Below are 19873 nucleotides of genomic sequence, written 5' to 3'. Positions count from 1 at the left end.
TTACTCTATGGAAAATCCTCGACGTCGTATCTTCATCTGTTTTAAATTTCACTTCCATCTCTGGAGTTTATTTGACCCTCCAAAGCATTGATATTGTTTGATTCAGAGCCTTTTAAGGGTTTTTAAAAATATAATTATAATTATTTTTTAAAATATTTTATATTAAAATCCATTAAAATAAATTTTTTATTTTTTTAAAAAATATTTTTAAAATTAATACATCAAAACGATTCAAAACATAAAACAAAAAAACAAAATATTTTTAAAATTAATACATCAAAACATTCAAAACATAAAACAAAAAAAACTAATTTTTTATAAAAAAAAATTAGATCTTTTAAAAATTTACATCACATTCCTAAATATTCTCTAAAATTCTCTTTATAGCCCCGAGAGTAAATACCATAGATATTGTTTCGCCTTTAGCTTATGAAGCATTGGCCTTTTATATGCGCAAAAAAACAAAAAAAAAAAGTTTCGCCTTTAGCTTATGAAGCATTGGCCCTTTATATGCGCAAAAAAACATAAGAAAACAAAAAAACAAAAAAAAAAATTGATTGTTTTTGTATTTTAAAATTATTTTTAAAAATATTTAAAAAAATTATTTTTTTAAATTAATATTTTTAGATTATTTTAAAATGATAATATCAAAAATAATTTTTTAAAAATAAAAACATATTATTTTAATATATTTTTATAAAACATCCATAATTAAGCTTCCAAATAAATATCTCATACTCCCAAACAAATGTCTCAACCACCGGACAAAACATAAGCAATTCCAATCAAAAGTATAATAAAAGTAAGACCTAGTGACTTTCTTTTACCAGTTTTCTTTGAAAAATAAAAAATAATTTACAAAGATGATAAATAATAAAAATTACTTGAAAAAACAAAAAAGGCTTTCAAATCCCATCTCAATCACTGATCCTCAATTTTCCTTCATTAATACAACTTTCCTTGGAAGAGTTTACAGCCAACGCGTCAATACAGTTAAAAAATTTAATATTTTATTACTATATATCATGGTCACAATAAAGGAAAATTATTAAAGATACTTAAAAAATAACAAATAATATAATAATTTATATTTTTAATTTTTATGATATTTTTAATTTTTTTAATAAAATAACTTTAACAATCAAATCTTGATAGAACCACGAGCATTTTACATTTTACAGGCTTTCAAACGTTTGACCACACAGAAATATTAACCAAAAAAATAAATACAGATCCAGGTGGATTTGAACCACCAATCTCGCTAGCACTAGGGCTAGGACGCTCTTGCCGAGTTTGAGCTATTGGATCTCAACATATTAATTTTTATTAAAAATTCTAGGTGCTCAGAATAACGAGTAGCTTGCCATTAATTACTTCCGAGATACACCTGGCAGATAGGAGGCCACGAAAAGATCATGTCAATCTAGTGCTGAGCACCATAAAATTTGAGACATGAAACTAAATATCTAGACTTGTTAGCCAAAAAATTCAAGGCAAAAAAACCATGCGAATATACTTCTCTTGACAATCAAATAAAAGTAGATTTTACCTCGATGATAAAGATCAAAAGCTCTTTGCATCCTGAACCCACTTCCACATAAGACCTCCGAACACTCCATTTCCTTAGGGTTTTTAACCTTTATATTGGTCTTTACTCCTCGATATACCATCCAATTTGAGGAAATGAAAACATCAACATACCTCTTTAGAAAATACCGAGTTTTTCAATCTGGATACCTAAGAAGAGGTGGGATGAAGACACTCAGAATCATAAAACAATGCAAGAACCTGAATTCTGTTACCCTCGCATGCATACAACGCTTTAAAGACACAAAACACACGCTTTATGTAGTGCTAGAGACAATCTCCTGGATAAAAAAGCATTCCATGTGCAATAAAGCTTAGCTATTTAAGGGGAAAAGAACAGCGCTGATTGACGTTGCTAGCAGAAAAAAGGCTTGTCGATGGAAATAATACTTGTCAACCCAATCACTTGTTTTCATTCATTTAACATCCATTACTACTGTAAAACTTCTTCGAGGTAGCTCTTCTCTCGAATTGACCGTGATGTCATTCAGGAACAAATGAAGCACATTCCGCAAGACATGAATTCAAGGCAGTCCTCGAAAAGCTTGGTACAATAACAATCAAGGTCATGGCATGAAAACACGGGCATGCAGGAGAAATGGTTGATACCTATATCCCTGCAATTGAGCAGCATTATCCATCAGTATCGATGATATTCAAAAATCGAAGAGCAGTACGAGCTAAAACACAATCATGAAAACATACATAGGCTCAGCTAGGTCAGGCTCGTGTGTCAAGGCCTCACTTCATCAATTTACCTCCGATCCTGTATCGCTACTCCATTGTCTCTGTCAAATAGTGAGAAGGCAGCACAAGTGAACTCCAGAATCAGAACTTGCTCCAAAAGGCAGAGCAGCTGAACATGATAAATTCCAACACAGGTTTGAATGATGCGGCAATCCTTGAACTCCCTCCAATATTACAGTCGCAGGAAAAGCATTAGAATCAGAACTTGCTCCAAAAGGCAGAGTGGCTGAACGTGATAAATTCCAAAATGGGTTTGGGTAGCAGAACATGATGCGGCAATCCCTCAATGCCCTCCAATATTACAGTCGCAGGAAAAGGCATTACCTATGAGAGCTTACAGGAGCAATAGGTCTTCCAAAATACATTTTGGATGACTAGATTTGATCAAAGCACTATACAAACTGTAATAACACCGTAGTTACAAAAGATAATCACGTGACAACAATTCACTATCCATAGCCCTCCCTGACAAATACAGTGTTCTATAACACAATCGATACACTGAGGGAGAAATTTTGGCTACAAATATTGCATAACAAAATCATACTGGAATGAAGTATAAATAAATATTAACATCGATCAATAAATAGAAAGTACGAGGTCGGGATGCTCAGAATCAAAGCTGAAACAATAATATAGCTTGTCTTTGCAACGGGCTTATATCAGATCTCATCTAGCTTGTCTTTCCACACAGCATATCAGGTTTTATCCATACTTGAATGGAGAAGTTGTGTCATAAATTGTTGGGACTTTTTAAATATTATTAGATTGCAGGCTATGAACCAAAACCCAAAAAAATATGCAAGTGGCTAGAATAGTCAGATTGTAGACATTGTGAGCAATGGCTAGAATGCGGAAGGTAGCTGCAAATCAAACATCTTATTATTCCAGTGCACATGTGCGTTAAGATGCCAGGGCTCAAATTTATCTACACCAGGTGTACACACTTAAATGAACCTTTTCTCAAAGTTTATAAATAATATTGTAAATGAATAACAAGAGCCGTTGAACAGTTAAGGGTAGTGTGATCAGTTCGTGTTATGATATCATGTATGAAATAGTTAACTGTTCCACAAAAGCTGGGAGATAACTTAATGCAGACAGGGAATAATAATATATTAGGAAATTAACTTGTCGATACCAGAATATACCTTGGGGTGATGAATTGATGTTGTTAGTGCTGATTCCTGCTGGTACATTGGTTTCCGTGTACGATGTGCTATGTTTTTGGTATCCGTCCGGCAGAAACAAGAAAGTGGGTAGAAAGATAAGGAAACAAGGAGCCTGTCCAACACAGAAGGGGGAGAGCCGGGCAAAATAAATAAATAAATAATCCCGTGCCATCTCCCCCTTCAAAACCCAAAAATGTTCTCTTTTTTATTAGGTTTTTTGACCTGCCAAGCAAGCGCACCTGACATGGCAAAGGTCGGACTGACACAATTAACAACATATATCAGAGATCTACATATCTCAATACCTTTTTATCCACTCAGCCACGCACCCAACAAACCACCGATCACGCTAAACTCTATATTTAACATGATCGGAGAGAATAATTGCTGAATATATTATCAAGCACATGTAAATAATTTACCCATAACTCATTAGCAGCCTATTAATACTCGCGAACACCGGCAAAACGCCAACACCCCCTGCTCCATCCCGCAAAAAAGCGAATCACCGTAGTCCGTGTAATCTGTTTCAGACCAATCCAGAAATTAATACGCTGCTTATAAAAAGACAACAAAAACAAAAATCATCAAGTAATAAACCCTAGATCTTAAAAAATCCAAAGACCGACTCACCCTTAGGTTTTCCTGCAAGGAAGAGATCTCCTCGGCAAGAAATCCGGACTCTCTACAGCAAAAAATATTTTCACTAGATCGAAGCACAACACTGAAAAGGATGCGAAATATAAATCTCCAAAAATTCAAGAAAATTATAAAATCAAAGATCAGCAGAATAGATCTAGCTAAAAATTATACCTCCATAAACTACGTTAATTGGCAGCACGATCCTTCTTTTCCTATCCAACTTCAAGCCAAGAGAGGCATATCACATCGATATCAGATCTATATAGGCCGGGAAGCCTACGCAAGAAATCGTATCCGGGACCTAGAGAACGCTTGAACAGAAGATAGATCATTTCAAGATCTACTAGAATTTGAAGACAAAAAAGAGAGAACCCGAGAGAGTTTTTTTGGATCTGAAAATTGAGATTGTAGAGAGGAATATAAATAGGGGGAAGAGGCGACTCGAAGGGGAAAACGATGACAGCGTTATAGAAGGAACCTAAGTATATAGATACCCTAAGAGATCCAACGGCTGTGATGTTTTGGCTAAGAAAATAATCTACGGTCCGCTTTGCGCGTTTTTGTTGAGAGGCGGTGTGTGCTTGCCTGTTTGGCGATTAGCGAGGAAGGTTCTCGATATGTTGTGACGGGATTAATTATATGACACGTGTTTGGTGACTTGTGTTTCCTGTAACTTAAAGCTGTTTGGAAAGAGGGCATCGTATTCCCACGTTGAGCTAGGCATTTCCTGCACCGAACTTGGGATAACCATAGTCTATGACGCTTCTTTTCCAAAATTTATTTAATTTATCAAAAACAAAAAAAAAACAATTGTCATTTTACGACGCACCACCTTATAAAAACATTGATTATTTCGCATTTTACGACGCACCACCTTATAAAAACAAACATTGATTATTTCAACAGTGTTATGTGTTTTTCTGTTTTCTTGGTTTTTTTTAATAAAAAAATTAATTTAATTTTTTAATATTTGGTTTGTTAAAATTAAATTTCATAATTTATTTATTATATTTTTTATAAAGTTATTTTAATTTTGCGACTCAAATCACAAGTTTGATAAGTTAACTTAATTGATTTTGGTTTTTATTTTTTTAATTTTATTCATCAAAATTTTATTAAGTAAAAATTATTATTCATGATTTATTTTTTTATGAGGGAATTTATTTTTGTAGCTATTTAATATGAATTGACCACGTTTATTCTTTTAGTCCCTTTTTAAATTGATTTTTTTCAATTTTATTGTATTGACGCAGAATTGTGCTTTATAATTTATTTTGATTTAATTTTTATGGTATTATCTTAGCCTCGTGACCTAAGTTGTGGATACAATAGGTTTACCTGAGTTGACTATAATTGTTTTTTTGTTTGTTATCTATAAGTTATCTTGGTCTTATGAACCCTCGGACCATGATGTGGTGGATTAATCTATGTCATTTTTTTGTAATCTTTTTTTAATTAATTTTTTTAATTTTATTATTCAATATTGAATTAATTAAAAAAATAAGTTTCATAATTTATTTTAATTTACTTTCTATTATATTATCCTGATCTCATAATGTAAAATATGAGTTTAGCAGATTAATCTAGATTGATTTTATCTTTTTTTTTTAATCTCATCATTCAACGTTAGGTTGATTGGAAATTAAACTTCAAAAAAAAATTCAATTTACTTTTTGTCGGGTTATCATGTTCTCGTGATTAGGATTGCAAATTTAACAAGTTAACTAGAGTTGATCTGAATTGATCAATCTAATATGTTTTCATATTAATATCTTTACAAAGAAGATATCATTTTGAATTTTTTTTTCTCAAACTACTTTTTTACCAATCTTTTGGTTTGTTGTTTGCTCACCACATCAACTAAATCATATCAAGTTAACGTCTATATAGTTTACTTTATTTTTTATAAAAAAAATTAGCAAAACATGAAAATTTTCAATAAAATTGATCTTATATGCGACGATATAGTTTTTCCTAACACTAGTAGAAAAGGTCATATTATAATGCAAGATATTATTAAACTAAAGGATGTGTTGTTTGATTTGTTTTAGAAATTAACTAGGTAGGTGGCACGTGCAACATTACGAGCCAAAAAAAATTTAACCCAAAAAAATAAGAGACAATCATGTTTTGAAAAAATTGAGAGAAATTCAATGATTGATTTAAAATTTAAATAATTTTATAATACAATAAAAATGAGGTATCAGCAAATAAAATAAAATAAAATATTCAACAAATTTGGGTTAACTCGTAAAATCCATAACCTAGATATGAGATAAGTCAATATCACATATCTATCATGCAACCTAGATCACGAGGTCAAAATAATTTAATGGAAAAAGAAAATTGATGGTTAAAAAAATAAAATTACAATAATTAAAAGATAATTTGTAATATTTAATAGCACAACACGAGTCATTTACCTAATTATGTTTAATGAATTTGTTAATTAAAATTAATTTATAATAAAAATTGATAAACGTATGTTTACCTAATTATGTTTAATGAATTTGTTATTGAATAAAATAAAAGAACAAATATTATGTAAAGTTGCCTATATTAAAAATATCATGAAAAACAAATATTATTAATTCATACAAATAAATTTGATTTATATATATATATATATATAAATTATAGAAAAATCATATTAACCTTATAAGAGATCAAAGATACCCAATATAATTGAAAGATATTCATCATTTAAAGAAGGTTAGATAAGACAATAAAAAAAAGTGACATGTAAGAGGTATTAATTAAAAAACAAACTTTAAAATTATTTTAAAAGGACATAAAAAAGTTATTAATTAAAAAAAAAGTATCAAAAAAGAAAAAGACTAGGCTCGCGCTCATGTGCTTATCTTTTGACTTATTATTTTTGTAAAAAAAATAGATAAATTACATGTTGTCCATTATAGCAGTCGACGTGTCATTTAGTAGTATAGATTCTAATCAGCACTGTAGTGGTCAGAAAATCATGCCTATAAATGTTTTATGCAAAAAATTTATTTTTAACTTATTTTAACCATAAAATACTATATAAATACCCTTGGAAAGTTAAGAAACCAACTTATCAATTTATTAAACCCAAGAACAACCCAAACAACTAAATTAAATTGGAAAAAATTGCATCCTTGACCTAAATATGGTTTTTTAAGCTACATCAAGGTTTAAAATAACCACCATAAAACTCCTCTCACTTAGTGAAACTTGTTTACACCAATTTTAATGTTTTTGACGGTTAGAATTGTTATCAACAAAGAGTTTTCTCTATCTTCACCAGAATTCAATGATTTATCTCTCTCCTTCCATGAAAAAATACTGCAAAATAAAGTTTGGTATTAAAATTCATATTTTATATAAATTAAAGGGACTAGTCACCTTATAGATAAAAAAAAACTGTTGAACTAAAATGTACTTCATAAACAAATTTGAAAGCATCTCCTGTATTATTCGTGTTTTTCATTTCAATCCTGTCTATCAAACTCAACCTTTCCTACTTAAAAACACATGCAATAGAGTGTTAATTTAGGCTTAAAATGACTCAATTATATTAAAAAAAAAGGTTCATAGATCAAATTGAAACTTTTCAAAAAATCATTACTCCAATCTATAATAATTTTTAAGAGAGCGAATAATGATTTTATGTACAATGAAAATGCCATAAGCTTTATTTTTAGTTAATATTCAAACTACTACTACTAATATCATAATAATAATTATTATTATTACTATCGTTGTCATTACAATTATCATTATCACCACAATTGTTATCATCGTAATAAACTATTACTATTACTATTATTACAACCGTTATTATTATTATTACCATAATTATCACTATCACCACTACCACTGTTATTACTACCATCAATATTATTATCATAACTATTAATATCATTATTATTATTACCACTATTATTTTTTTATATTAAATTGGGTGTTTGGGTCAGCTTGTGTACACCTTGACTAATCTCATGGGTCTTGAAGTTAACGATCATGTAAGTATCTAGTGGACTAATCTCATGGGCCTTGAAGTTAACGATCATTTAAGTATCTAGTAACTCTAATATTTTACTATCACTATTATTATTACTATTAATAGTAGCAGTAATATCATTCTCATTACCACTACCACTACAATTATTATTATTCTTATTATCATCACTAATCTAGTTTATTATTATTATTATTATTATTATCATTATTTTTGCTATGATTAGTAATAATATCATCATCATCATTATTATCATCAATAATATTAGAATATTCATTGTTATTTGTATTATTATTATTATTATCAATAATATTATTATCTTCATCATTATTTAAACTACTAACATTACTATTATTATTTTTTTATCATAATCATAATTGTTACTAATATTATTGAAAAAAATAAAAGCCATTAACTTGATTTGAAGAATATAATTGAAAACTATAAAAACTTTAACAAAGAAGCCAAGAAAAATCAAAAGGAGATGGATCAAATTGGAATAATTATTATCATTGAAAAAACAAAAACTATAAAGGATAAAATTGAAAGCCATAAAAATTTTAATGAAAGAGCAAAGAACAAAAATAAGAAATTAAAAGTAAAAATTGAAAAACAACAAAACTTTAACAAATGAGAAAATGAAAAAATGAAAAAAAAATACATAAATCAAAATTACAAGGATCAAATCTGAAATATCAATAATAATGAGAATCATAGATTAGAAAAGAGAAATAAAAAGGAAAAAAATTGATCACTAATAATAAATCAGCAACTTCTAGATACCATGTACTACTCTATATAGAAGGAGAGATGCTGAGGAATAACATGAGATAAAGGAAGCTCATTTTTGAACACCTTGAGTTGTTGCATGCGCCGCCTAAAATATATGGCGATTTCAATGCTACACATGCCAATATTTTTTTAAAATTAAAAATATTATTTTAATAATAAATTATGTAACTGTTATTGATCAAACTAACAATTAATAAAAAAAATTATAGCTGAAAAAAATCTAAGAATACATATGTAATTTTATCATGTATAAAAAATAAAAATATCAAAATATTATTTTACAGTTTATAAATATATTGAACTGAGCAAACTATCTTAAAATAAATTTATAATATCTAAAAAACCGTATAAAAAGACAAAAATATCTATAATTTAAAGGCAACTAAATTTTTATATGAAGGGGAAAAAAATCACCACACTACACTATTTTGGTGAATAGAAAAACACGAGGCCATCAATTTTAATGTATTTATTACATAGAAGAGTTTCATTTGTGGACGTAATCGCTACAATCGCCCAAGTAACGCTTGAGCTGGAGGACGACGGATTTACCAAATCAGACTGTCGTGTAATCCCTGTGAATGTTTCATCTGATCTCCATGATAACTTTTGTATTTCCATGGCTCCACAATCACAGGTTGCTCCATGGAGAAGCAATTTGCAGAGAGATTTACAGCCCATACCTTGCATGATTCCTGACAGGCATTTATTCCAAGTCACTCATCGCACTCTAAAATGGAAGATGCCGATTTCGTCCTCATGAATGTGATATCCATGTCATGTGCTATGGCCATGCTCCTATACCACTTTTAGACACATCATCTCTTGCTTTAACCCAAAGCACATTGACAAAAGGGTACACAGTAGCTTCTCTCTCAAAATATACAAACACACCCCTTTGTCCCTTCAATAGACGGGAACGAATCATCCTGAACTGCATGAATAAATCGAAATATAATTACTGCATTTTTCCAAGTAGCAAGCATATCAAAAATGGAAAAAAAAATTAATGAAAAAAAACAGAGTGAATGCTCGAAAGAGAAGCCCCTTGAAACCTCTGCCATTGCTTGGATTAGAATCAAAGTTTGAGAGAGATGGGGGGAGAGAGCTAACGTTCATGTCAAACTTTCAGGGTAAAAATTCATAACTCCATTCCATTGCTTTCCACTGGACTTCCCACCTCACCCACCTCCGAAAGAGGCCTCTCAACTAGAAAAGAAACAAGGGAACATCCTCTTCTGTGTAAGAAAATCTTCACAACAATGTAAAGAGACTCTTCCCCTTCTCTTTCTGAAGAGTTTGAGGGCACTGGAACTTGGTTCCAGCATAGAGGAACAGTATGGCTAAGAGGTCAGAATTTGCACAGAAGCTGTTAGACGATCTCCGGTTGAGGAAGGAACGAATGGCTGTGTCTCAGAGCTCAAGAGGTTCGAAATCAGCTGCTCCAGGTTAGCATTCCATCAAATTTCACTGTCCACTAGTTTTGTTTAATGTGCAAATTGAACATTTAGAAGGCTTAAAAAAGTGAAAAATTGTGGTCTAAACAAATCAGAATATTGGATGCTTCTATTTTCAGTACTAAAATATTTAACTTGTGAATTAGAAATGATCATCTAAAACTAGGCAGTGGCATCCAGTCTTGTAGTATACAAAATTCCTGCCTATTTTCAAGATCAAAGGACGGTACATGCGTTGTAGTAGGAGTAGGTGCTTGGATAGTTTGAAGAGTGATTGTTGTTTTCTCTGCATCATGTGCTTGTGCAGATGTATATGCCAATTCCAAGCAAACTCACAGAGTATCCATAGAAATGAAGGCCCATAAAAGTGTGAGTATCATGGCTCAATCTCATGACAGTCCTAGTTATTATGGATTTCCAATTTACTCAAACTGCTCCATGACCACAGAATGGCATTAGGAGTGGAAGCGCGTACAATAAAACTAGTGGAAGCAAGAGAACACTCTCCCATGGAGAAGCTTCAACAGAGATTGTTCCATATGGGAAAGGTCGAAGCTCGAAGCAAATAGGAGATCTGTCCATGGCACTGGCTTTTGCCCTTGAGAATGGTGGAAAACTCAGAAGAATGGATTCGTCTGGCAATAGTTCAATGCTAGGTTTCCTGCATCAAATTGGCAGAAGATCAGTGGAGGTGGGGAGGATGGAAAGAAGTGGTATTGATAGACATGACTCTTCAAGCAACCGTTTCCCTGCCCTCTCCCATATCCACATCAAAGAAATATCAAAAGGTGCCCAGAAGTTACATCAGATTCTGAGAGCTTGTTCAAATGGCCTTAACTTTGAATCATATTCAATAGAAATTGGCAAGGAGCTACTCAAAGGGGCCATGGATTTGGAAGAGTCTTTGAGGATGCTTGTAAACCTGCAAGAAGCTTCAGAATATATGATCACCCCACAGAGCAAAACTCGTATCACGTTGCTTGATGAGGATGACAACGACGATGAAGACAACTTCGTCAGAACAGCTGAGCATAAACAACTTGCTCTGCCAAGGTTCTCCTTTGACAAGCCCTCAAGAAATTCTCATCACATTCAGGAAGTTGCAAGGACTGATTTCAGGCAGAGGCTAATGGCTCTGACTTACTCATCAGAAGCTACAAATTTCAACCATGATAAACATATTTTACGCACCTCAAATTCAGCTTCTCACAAGAAATCATCTAGCCATGGCCCCACGTCAAAGACTTCAGCAGCATTATTTGAACAGAAGAACCAGTCGAGTTCATCAAAATCCAAACCAGAAAAGGTGAGAATTCCAAATGTAATCGCAAAACTAATGGGCCTGGAGGAGGTTCCAGAAAATGCAGATTCAAAACACGCAAAGAAAGAGTCAAGTCCCAAGCAGAAAACTGAAAGGAATGTCACAAATAAATCTGCAGAAGGGAGCACTACACGAGAACGCGGGACAAAAGATGCTGAGAATTCAGTGTTCACAAAAAGAAAGCAAAAACAGATGCAGCCCAACCAAATTAAGATGCTCCAGGACCCAAAGAATGCCTTGCAAGCAGAAAAGAACCTGCCAAATCACCATGCTAGCTTTGAAATGACTATGCATGATGGAAAGCCACCCAGTAAAGAGGTGGAAGGAATGAAATCAGAGAGAGTCTCGAATAAAGCTAATGTGAAAATGGATAGGCACCAAAGCAACAACATCCAAATGAGCCAAAGCACAGGAAAGCGAAAAACTGTTCAGGATAATACTAAGACCAGAGAGCAGAAAGGGAAAGAGCGAGGTGAAACAAGAGAATTAATCCGAAATCCTGAGCTGCATCAGATGGCATCACTGGCACAAAATGGAGCGGGATCTGCACTTACAATGCAATGGAAAATAGAGCACAACGCAAGCATTCTTGAAACAGAAAAGAGAGATGAAAACAGGTACATCTACACCGATCAACCGAAGTCCTCCAATGATACTGGATTCCGACAGCCTCAAACATTCCAGAACTTTGAACAACAAGACATAAAACATCATGCTGGAGAGAGAGAGTGGCAGATTGCTAGACAGAAGATTCAAGATAGAACTCAAAAAGCAAGTACTGAAGTAATGTCCAAGAACACGACTGCCCCCATGAATGACATTGTGATTTTCCAAAAAAGGCATTCACAGACAAACCAGGCAACTCCTAGCAATAGAAGTTCTGAAGAATCAGTGGGAGTGCCATCCAAAGGGTTTCCAACCGGCAGGCAACATGAAGATCTTGTCTACGGAATAAGTTCTAATAATAACCAGGCTAGCTTGAAAGATTCAAAGACCATGAACTCGAATCAACATTGCTCCCCAATCGATCTGAAACATGATATGATGAAGAAAATCAGCAATCCAACTATGCAAGAAAAGCAAGTTCATCCACCAGCCACACAGAATGTGATGAAGGGACCAAAAGCTAAGATTCCTCGAAGGATTGATGAACTAGTGACAAGAAAAAGCGGAACCCCACACAGCTTGGCAAGGCCACAAAAACATCAGATTTCTGCATCGCAAGAAGGTAAACAGAAAAGGCGCGAAAAACTTGGTGGATCCAAAGTTGAACAAGTGAGAGCCATCAGGCCTAGAGAAGCAGAGGCACGCATTGTTAAATCCAGCAAATCAACGGAAATCATCCGGCAATCGGATGTGTTGGAAGATCTGCATAGTAAAGTCGAACAAGCATCCAACTATTACAGTCCTGTGGAAGACAAAAGCCAAATCCTGAAAGAACCAAATATGCTAGTTCAAACTGACAGTGTAAGCGCATTTGTTAATTACTGCAATCTAAGAAAATATTCTCAGAATACCCTTTATACTCACACAAACTATAAGCCACTTCTTCATAGGGGACAATTCTTGCTGCTTGGTAGTGAGCTAACACGAGCTCTTTTCGGTCTTATGCAGTGTCAAAACACAATCTCAACGGTGACAAATGAGCAACTAGGACAGAAATTGGGCAGGGATCAACAGCAATCTCACAACTTTGTTTTGGATTCACTTAATGGTAGGTACAACTTTGCCTTTCAGTTTCACTCTCCAGAGTACTGCTCTCCTTATTTGCATCATTCCCCAGATCCTACCTCATGTTAATCTACCACGTAGAATTAGGTTTTCCATGTAAAATCTACCAGTAAATCCTTGTTTGCTCTCAAACCAACTTCTATCATTCAGAGCATGAAAAACAGACAACACAGTATATTATATCATTCATTCTTCGTTGTTGGAAATGCATGCAGGAACTCGTCAAAACAGCAAAGATATCGCTGACCCCTCAAAAATGGAGAAGCAGAAAGCATCGAAATTGGTGACACCGGAGCCACTAAGTGAAAGTGAGAACCACCTGAAGCAGATCCTGATAAGAAGTCAACTATTCCTTAACACAGTAGAGGCGCTGTTCAAACTCGACATCCCTCTGGGCATTCTCCGTGCTGGTAGTGAAGAGTATCACGACGAAGAAAGCAAGCTCATATTAGACTGCGGATACGAGATAATGAAAAGGAAAGGAAAAAAGGAAGAGCTCAGTGTCCATCCATTGATGGAAATATCTACTGCTTGTGTTAAGGTGAAATCTTTGGACAAGTTGATCAAGGAATTGCACAAAGACTTGGAGAAGTTGAAATTCTACGGTAGAAATGGTAATGCTGAGTGTCTTGTTGAAGATTACCTGCCAAAAATGGTGGAATGTGATGTGTACAGCTGGGATTTAGATGTGAACTGCATGTGGGACTTCGGTTGGGACAAGATGCTTGGATTTCTTGAAAAAGATGATGTTGCAAGGGATGTTGAGAAGTTCATGCTTAATGGCCTGCTTGATGAAGTCACCAGAGACCTTCTGCCAGTGTTTTGATTGGACTGAAGAATAATTATTTCTCTATAAAAGAGAGAGGACGCATTTTCTACTGATTTTTTTGGTTCAAATGTAATGCTTATATGCAGGATTTTGTGTGAATAATACATTTCTACTGCCAGAATTCTGTTCTCAGAGTAAGCTTGTTAGTTATCCATTAAAAATTGTTGGCAGATGACATCAATTCATCAGTTAATGTATTGGAAAGTAGATAGATGTGGACAAAAGAAAAGCGCGCCTGTTGAAGTTTCCTCTTTTTTTTTTTTTAATTAATGTGAATATATTATTAGTTTGCACATATCTCAATTAATATTATTAATCTTAAAATTTTAATAATTTTAAAAAATAAATCTATTATTGTTAAAAAAATAAATACTAAAACTTAATCAGTTTCAATATCCATATTACTACTATTGAAGTTTACTTGATGTTTTTAATGCTAGCATATAGTTCTTTTCTTTTCTTGGGTGCATGAAGGGGCTCGAGAGTTACGAGCCCAGGAAAACAATCGCTCGCCACTTGGTTAGCAAGAAATGAAGCTTCCAGGAAGCTTAAGATTAAGATCGATGGTTTTCAAAGCTTTGGATTACCAAAGCATTATTCTTGTGCCACCAATTATACACGCATTTGCCAAAGTAAACCCACCGTCTTTAACTTGAATATGCTTTACTTTTCTTCACTGGGAATTAATGCTTTCCGTTGTGAAAAAGGAGGCACGTTGTTTCGTAATCGCTAAGTTTTCCTCCAGTAAGGTGGCTTGCAGACATGGGCATATCTTTTTTTTACAAGGGTACTGGTTTCTAGATCAATATCACGTAAGTTTTCTTCCTTGGTTTGTTAAAATTTATGTTCATTTATCATATATCATATAGTTATATCAATAAAATAAATAAATAAATTTGGGAGTCGAGCTAAAAAAACTATGTTTCTGTTTAGTTTATCAAAGATAGTGTTGTTTAACTTAATCAAGTAATATCTTATAAACAACATGTTCCTTGTATTTAGTTTTTAAATTATTGATTAATTGATAGATTTAGAGTGTATTATGGTGTAAATTTACTATGTATTTAGAAGTGTGGTTGAATTTTATTTTTAGATTGTTTTGATAATCATTAATAAATTAAAATAATTTTTAAAAATAAAAAAATATTATTTTAATATATTTAAAAATGTATTTTAAAAAGTAGTGATTACAAATATACTGCTAGAAGATCATGCAATTAAAATAAATAACATTAAGCGAAGCTAAGTAATGATGCTTCCAAGTGAAAAACATGCGAAGTTTCAGCTTCACACCGAAAGTTGTCTTTACGGTTCTACCATCGACTTTAGCGTATTCTTCTTCTATATTTGTCGCCCACCGCTCCGCTTTCTTCAAATATGCAAAACAGAGAGACATAAGCTCCTCCTCAGTCATGGCGGTGCTTCCTTCTGCTGTTGCTTTCCTCCTCCTCGTTTCCTTCCCACTGACTGTAAATATTGCAAGTGAGTTTAAATTACGTCTCTTTCTATTTTTAGCAAGCTTGAAATATGATATATGAATTAGTTTGATTCGATCACCCGCTTTTAAATATCTTGCTGCTAGACTCGCAATCATTTATCGGTGTAAACTACGGCCAAGTTGCCGACAACCTTCCACCACCATCAGCCACCGCAAAGCTTCTCCAATCCACTTCAATCCAAAAGTTTCGATTATATGGATCGGACCCGGCCATCATAAAAGCCTTAGCCAACACCGGAATTGGAATTGTTATCGGCACTGCAAATGGTGACATTCCAGCACTAGCCTCTGATCCCAGTTTTGCCAAGAACTGGATCAGCACGAACGTGCTCCCCTTCTATCCAGCTTCCAAAATCATCCTCATCAATGTTGGAAACGAGGTGATGACCTCCGGCGACCAGAATCTCATGAACAAGCTCTTACCAGCCATGCAAAAAGTACAGAATGCTCTGAATGATGTGTCGCTCGGGGGGGAAATTAAGGTCTCTACTGTTCACTCGATGGGAGTGCTTAAGCAGTCGGAGCCGCCTTCTTCTGGAAGGTTTGATCCAAGCTATGAGGATTTGATGAAGGGCTTGTTGGGGTTTAACAATGCGACTGCTTCGCCTTTTGCCATCAATCCCTACCCTTACTTTGCTTACAGAAGCGATACAAGGCCCGAGACTCTTGCTTTTTGCCTTTTCCAGCAGAATGCGGGACGGGTGGACGGAAACACTAAGATTAAGTACATGAACATGTTTGATGCTCAGGTGAGGTGGAGTAAATCAAATTGCAACTCAACTACTGTCTTTTAAAATAAAAAAAAATGTTGCTTAGAAGCAGTGTTTGTTTTTTGAATTGCAGGTTGATGCAGTTTTTTCTGCACTGAATTCTATTGGATTTAAGAATGTAGAGATTGTGGTGGCTGAGACTGGATGGCCATACAAAGGAGATGACAACGAAATAGGGCCAAGTATTGAGAATGCCAAGGCTTATAATGGCAATTTGATCGCACACCTTCGATCCATGGAGGGCACTCCTCTCATGCCAGGAAAATCAGTGGATACATACCTTTTTGGTCTATATGATGAAGACTTGAAACCTGGACCTGGTTCTGAGCGATCATTTGGACTCTTCAAGCCTGATCTCACCATGGCTTATAATGTTGGGCTCTCTAAAAGTAGCCAGGTAATTAAGAGCCCAATTTTATTATATTTCAATAATATTTATAATTCAACTCCACGCTTTTATAGATTCTATTATTTTGTTTGTTAAAAAGAATGGGCAGTCCCCTTTCAAGGTTTATGAGCTAGTTCATGCATGTGGATCAGCTAATTTACAGCATGTTCTGTGTATAATATCTCTGTTCATCTTAGTAGTAATACTGTAATAGTAGTTTATAGAGTTTTATTAACCAGAGCTGTTGTGCTTTAAGACTCCGGCTACACCAAAAACTCCAACGAACCCATCTCCAACGTCGAAGAAAGCAACATGGTGTGTGCCTAAGTCTGGTGCATCGGATGCCCAATTGCAGGCTAATCTGGATTATGCTTGTGGACGAGGGATTGACTGTAGTCCGATCGAACCAGGCGGGGCTTGCTTTGAACCAAACACAATAGCATCACATGCTGCTTATGCCATGAATCTCTTCTATCAAACTTCTGATAAAAGTCCTTTGAACTGTGATTTCTCACAGTCAGCCACTCTCTCGTCTAACAACCCCAGTAAGTTCACTAAGAATACTTGTTGGTCTTGCTAATCCCTCTGCATTTTATTGCATTTACGCATAAACTACAGTCTCTGTAACGTTCCTTTATTCTTCTGTTCTACAGGTTATAATGCTTGCACTTACCCCAGTGGCAGTGGAAGCAACTGAATAGTAATAGTCTTCTAGGGTGGTGGTGCTTTATGGTTTGTGCTGTTCTTATCCCCACTTCAAGCGGAGAAGGTATTATCTTTTTTTAGTAAATTATGGGATGTTATACATATGAGGAGCATTTCATGCCAGGAACACCAATTCTCCATGTGTTTGTGAAACGAGCCAGTTAAATTTCTCACAGCTGAGTAATTTTAGAGATTATGGAGCAAGATAAATCTCCATAGCCTTGTTGCAAAAGATGAGTTGCATAAGGCGATTAAAAATACATGTCTTCAACCACTAAAACATCACCAAACCTAAAACATCAACCACTAAGCCGACAATTGTTCACTAAATTTACCCGCTAAGAAACATAAGTTTTCAAAAAAAGTCTAATGAGGCACGGGAAGCTCACACGCCAGTGGATCCAAACCCTCCAGCACCTCTCACAGTTGCATCCAGATCCTCAACTTCCATAACATTAGGAGTCACGATCTTCTCGATGATTAACTGCGCAATTCTATCGCCAACCTTGACCTCAAAATCTAAATCAGAATGGTTAAACAAGATAACCCCAACTGGACCTCTGTAGTCTGCGTCTATGACACCAGCACCCACGTCAATTGAGTGCTTCCATGTCAGTCCCGATCTGGGTGCTAAATCAACAAAACCCAGCTTCAGAAACAAAATCAAACCGTATGTAAAACAAACATGTATAACATTAAAAAAAACAGGGTGAGATTTACCAATGCGAGCATAAGTTCCTTCAGGTATTGCAATGCTCAAATCTGTAGGGATAAGGGCCTTTCCTCTAGCTGGTACCTTTGCCTTGGAGGCACTGCAAGACATTAAAAAAAAAAACCATAAATTTGCTAATAATCCTGCGCTGACCTTCTGAAAAATGAAAGGACTGGAAGAGGGTTTTGCTATATACCTGGAGAGATCATAGCCGGCGGAAAGGGGAGAGCCTCTAGAGGGCAAAACAGCATTTTCAGAGAGTTTTTTCACTCTTAGGAGATATGACGGGATGTTATCATGTTGGAGCTTGGGGAGTTTAGGAGAAGGCTCTTTGACATCAGGACTGTGGTTTTGTAGATCTGCTGGAGCCATTTTGAGGACTTGAGAGTTTCGAGGGTAACAAAAACGGGAGTTGAGAAGACGGAAGGGGGCAGGGATTTGGTGATTAAGTAGAGAGAAGCCCGCCAATTGCGGGAATTTCCAATTGATGGCGCTAAATGTTCCCGCCATGATTTTGGGGCGCCTTCTCCAAGCACCTCTGGGATTTTGACTCCGACTGCTCTGCTCTTCCAGATCTTCTTCTTGTTGTAAATGGGCCTATGGGTTTAGGTGGTCGTCTACTTGCGAGTGCTGCCTGGAATTGATATCAGGGCTGTGGTTTTGTAGATCTTCTTCTTGTTGTAAATGGTTTTATGGGCCTATGACGGGTCTGATGGGCCATTGAAACGAGCCCATATTTTTGGTCGTTCGGTTTTCAATAGGCCGGTGTTCTGGTCCATTGAGTCTTGCACATTTGAGCTTAATGTTTGCCATAATGATTTAGATTAAAAAAATATAAGTGAATCATTAGAAGAGTGGTTATTATAAAAATATTTTTTAAAAAATGTAAAAGATATTTAATATGTTTATAAATTGAAAGGTTTGTCGTTTTTTTGGCATTACATTTTTTTTAAAAATTATTTTTTACTAGAAAAAACATCAAATTAATATATTGTTATTAATAATAAAAAGACTAAAAATATATTATTTTATTATATTATTCATTAAAAAATATTTTGAAAAAACATAATGTACTCACTTAATATTAGTCATATTTGTTACTTCCTGTTACCAATCCTCCTGGATATTATTTATTTTATACTTTTAATACATACACACGCACACACACTTACATACAACAATAAAACTATCTGAATTCAAAGGAAGAGTTACCATTATGAGAAGTGGATATAGCCATGTACACGATGGATCTAATTACTTGTAAATTATATGATATCACATGCAAAAAAAATATATAATGAGATGTCCCTTTATCAACAAAGTATGCAACTTATTGTATGCACTCTGCCAAATGTCGAGCTAAATTTTTCAAAGCCTGAGAATCAATATTAATAGTTTGTTTGTTTTTAAGACAGTTTTTATGGATATAGTTTAAAAAAAAATAAGTTTGGTTAGTTGGATTTAGATATATTTTTGGTAAAATTATGGTTGAAGTTTATGTGTAATAAAAAACATGTATAAAATA

General features: G+C 34.3%; 3 protein-coding genes and 1 long non-coding RNA gene across 5 annotated transcripts; 2 read left to right on the top strand and 2 right to left on the bottom strand.

The window, feature by feature from the left end:
• Positions 1-1306: 1306 nt before the first annotated feature.
• LOC105125597 (uncharacterized) lies at positions 1307-4614 on the bottom strand. 2 transcript variants are annotated; one of them, XR_842262.1, is made up of 5 exons: positions 4320-4614; positions 4140-4230; positions 2289-4030; positions 1550-2204; positions 1307-1387 (listed from the first exon to the last, which is right to left on the bottom strand). It is a non-coding gene; the product is annotated as an uncharacterized LOC105125597 (long non-coding RNA). The 2 variants fall into 2 exon arrangements; XR_842263.1 differs by lacking the exon at positions 1307-1387 and having other exon boundaries at positions 1769-2204; positions 2293-4030; positions 4320-4613.
• A 5185-nt stretch (positions 4615-9799) lies between these two features.
• On the top strand, positions 9800-14521 carry LOC105125596 (uncharacterized). Its single transcript, XM_011026110.1, has 5 exons — positions 9800-10385; positions 10702-10763; positions 10843-13182; positions 13330-13429; positions 13662-14521. Exons 1-5 carry the CDS (start codon positions 10277-10279, stop codon positions 14270-14272), a joined length of 3222 nt encoding a protein of 1073 aa, XP_011024412.1. The 5' UTR covers positions 9800-10276; the 3' UTR covers positions 14273-14521.
• A 1020-nt stretch (positions 14522-15541) lies between these two features.
• On the top strand, positions 15542-17873 carry LOC105125594 (glucan endo-1,3-beta-D-glucosidase-like). Its single transcript, XM_011026108.1, has 5 exons — positions 15542-15757; positions 15858-16522; positions 16617-16940; positions 17188-17476; positions 17585-17873. The coding sequence occupies exons 1-5, from the start codon at positions 15547-15549 to the stop codon at positions 17626-17628; spliced, it is 1533 nt and encodes a 510-aa protein (XP_011024410.1). The 5' UTR covers positions 15542-15546; the 3' UTR covers positions 17629-17873.
• Positions 17781-18958, bottom strand: DUT1 (DUTP-PYROPHOSPHATASE-LIKE 1). The gene is made up of 3 exons (XM_011026109.1): positions 18545-18958; positions 18357-18448; positions 17781-18266 (listed from the first exon to the last, which is right to left on the bottom strand). Exons 1-3 carry the CDS (start codon positions 18856-18858, stop codon positions 18022-18024), a joined length of 651 nt encoding a protein of 216 aa, XP_011024411.1. The 5' UTR covers positions 18859-18958; the 3' UTR covers positions 17781-18021.
• Positions 18959-19873: the final 915 nt, after the last annotated feature.

Source organism: Populus euphratica, unplaced genomic scaffold, assembly GCF_000495115.2.
Source record: "Populus euphratica unplaced genomic scaffold, PopEup_1.0 scaffold58.1, whole genome shotgun sequence".
NCBI classification, from domain to species: Eukaryota; Viridiplantae; Streptophyta; class Magnoliopsida; order Malpighiales; family Salicaceae; genus Populus; species Populus euphratica.
This window is presented reverse-complemented; position numbering and strand designations above follow the sequence as displayed.